General features: G+C 31.9%; 1 protein-coding gene across 1 annotated transcript; it reads left to right on the forward strand.

Annotated features, from left to right (window-relative positions):
* The first annotated feature begins 441 nt into the window (after positions 1–441).
* On the forward strand, positions 442–1,825 carry LOC102598388 (uncharacterized). Its single transcript, XM_006368028.2, has 5 exons — positions 442–663; positions 728–820; positions 891–998; positions 1,107–1,495; positions 1,607–1,825. The coding sequence occupies exons 1-5, from the start codon at positions 640–642 to the stop codon at positions 1,614–1,616; spliced, it is 624 nt and encodes a 207-aa protein (XP_006368090.2). The 5' UTR covers positions 442–639; the 3' UTR covers positions 1,617–1,825.
* Positions 1,826–1,842: the final 17 nt, after the last annotated feature.

The raw sequence follows: 1,842 nt of genomic DNA on the forward strand, positions 1-1,842 counted from the left end.
GTGTGATAGTATTTCATTTTTTACAAAAAAAACATTTCTTTTCAGAAAGCACCATCGTAATTATTGAACCTCCATAGCCATTTCATTAGCAGATTCTATTATGTCCTGTCAGGTTCCTAATACCTAAGCCTTCAAGGTATTTGGAATAATGATCTTGAGACGATGAAATACATGATTTTTGTTATTTCCTTGTCATATAAAGTCAATCCTTAACTTATCAATTCGTGACATTACCTTACTGGAAATAGAAAAGAGTGATATTATGTATGTAGCTCGGCTGTCTAGAACACTGTTTATGAGAGTAAATAAAGTTTTTGAACTGCAATATATGATTCACAAAGGGTACTTAAGTTTGAAGTTAATTAATATGTTTGCAAATGTAATGATTATTATTTAATATGAAAGGGATTTTGCTCGTTCTGTGTTTTTCTTTAATACTTATTTGATTTTTAGGAGAGGTTTTAGATTAATTTGGATGAGCATTACGTGAAAGATAGTTGTGAGGATATTCTGAAAAACAGAAGCCGACAATGGCGCTACAAGTTAAAACAACCATTTGAAAATGCACGCTCTGATGAAGAAGCTCGTAAGATTGAAGTGCCAGAGTTGACCCCAGAAAATTGGAATAGGCTTTGTGACATGTGGATCAATCCAGAGCATAAGGTAATTTATATTGATTTTATTCTCGTTGTTATTTAAGTTACAATATTTTGTATTTTCTTTGTAGAAACGATACGACATAAACAAGGCCAATCGAACTAAGCTTAAGTGTAATCATTTCATGGGGTCAAAAGCGTTTGTAGCGGCTCGTGCTGAACTTGTAAGTTATACCATTTTTATGTTTTGACTATGAAACTTTAGTATTATTTCAATTGTTTCTTATTTCACAGGGTAAAACTAACCCTGAAGGAGTAGAGCATGACAGAATCGAGTTCTATAAGCATACTCATTACACGAGTGAGAAAGGATGGTCATCTTTAGAGGCTGAGACTCACTATGTAAAAAAATACTTTTCATCTTTTATAACATTCTCATTGGATTTGTCAGATTAATGTTTTTCAAAAGTTGTGCATTCTCCTTTAAATAATTTTAATATGTTTATGCAGAACAACATGACAGATTTGAAAGATCTATATACATCGGGAGAGTCTTCCATGACTATTGATGAAATTGTGGATACTATACTTGGTACAAAGTCGGGGTACATAAAAGGACTTGGTTATGGTCCAAAACCTAATACTACAAGATCTACACAAAGGAGAACGACAGAGTTAGAAGACTCCCTCAAAAAGGCGAAACAAGAAGCTGTTAGTGCCCAACTTGAATTACATAATCGATTAAATGCAGCTGAAACTGTGGTAGATAATCAACAATCTCAAATACAAGACCAGCAATCTCAAATACAATCATTAAATTCTCAATTGAATACTATAGTGGCACGCCAAGAGGAAATGTTTAGAAAAATGCAACTTCTTTCTCGCTCATCGCCACCAAGGTTAGAAGTAACTCAAACGTATATGATGTGTATTTTTTAATTTGTTTATATTAAATATATAAATATGTAGCATTTAGTATCTAACTTTGCATATTTTTCTTCATGATTCAGCAAAGATTGAGATCCATCAAAATGTCTAACTTAAGGTATATTTTTATTTTTCTTTCTCCAACTTAAAGTCCATGTTTAACAAGTTATAGTTTATACCTATTATGTTTTATTTATACCATGATATATTAGTTAATACCTTACCTCATAAAAAAGTTAGTATGAAACATGGCCTATACTTTACACTTTAACTGCTTCCTAATCTTATTGGATAGAGTGTAGAAAATGCTATACTACCT

The sequence above is a fragment of the Solanum tuberosum genome, unplaced genomic scaffold (genome assembly GCF_000226075.1).
Source record: "Solanum tuberosum cultivar DM 1-3 516 R44 unplaced genomic scaffold, SolTub_3.0 contig00562, whole genome shotgun sequence".
NCBI classification, from domain to species: domain Eukaryota; kingdom Viridiplantae; phylum Streptophyta; class Magnoliopsida; order Solanales; family Solanaceae; genus Solanum; species Solanum tuberosum.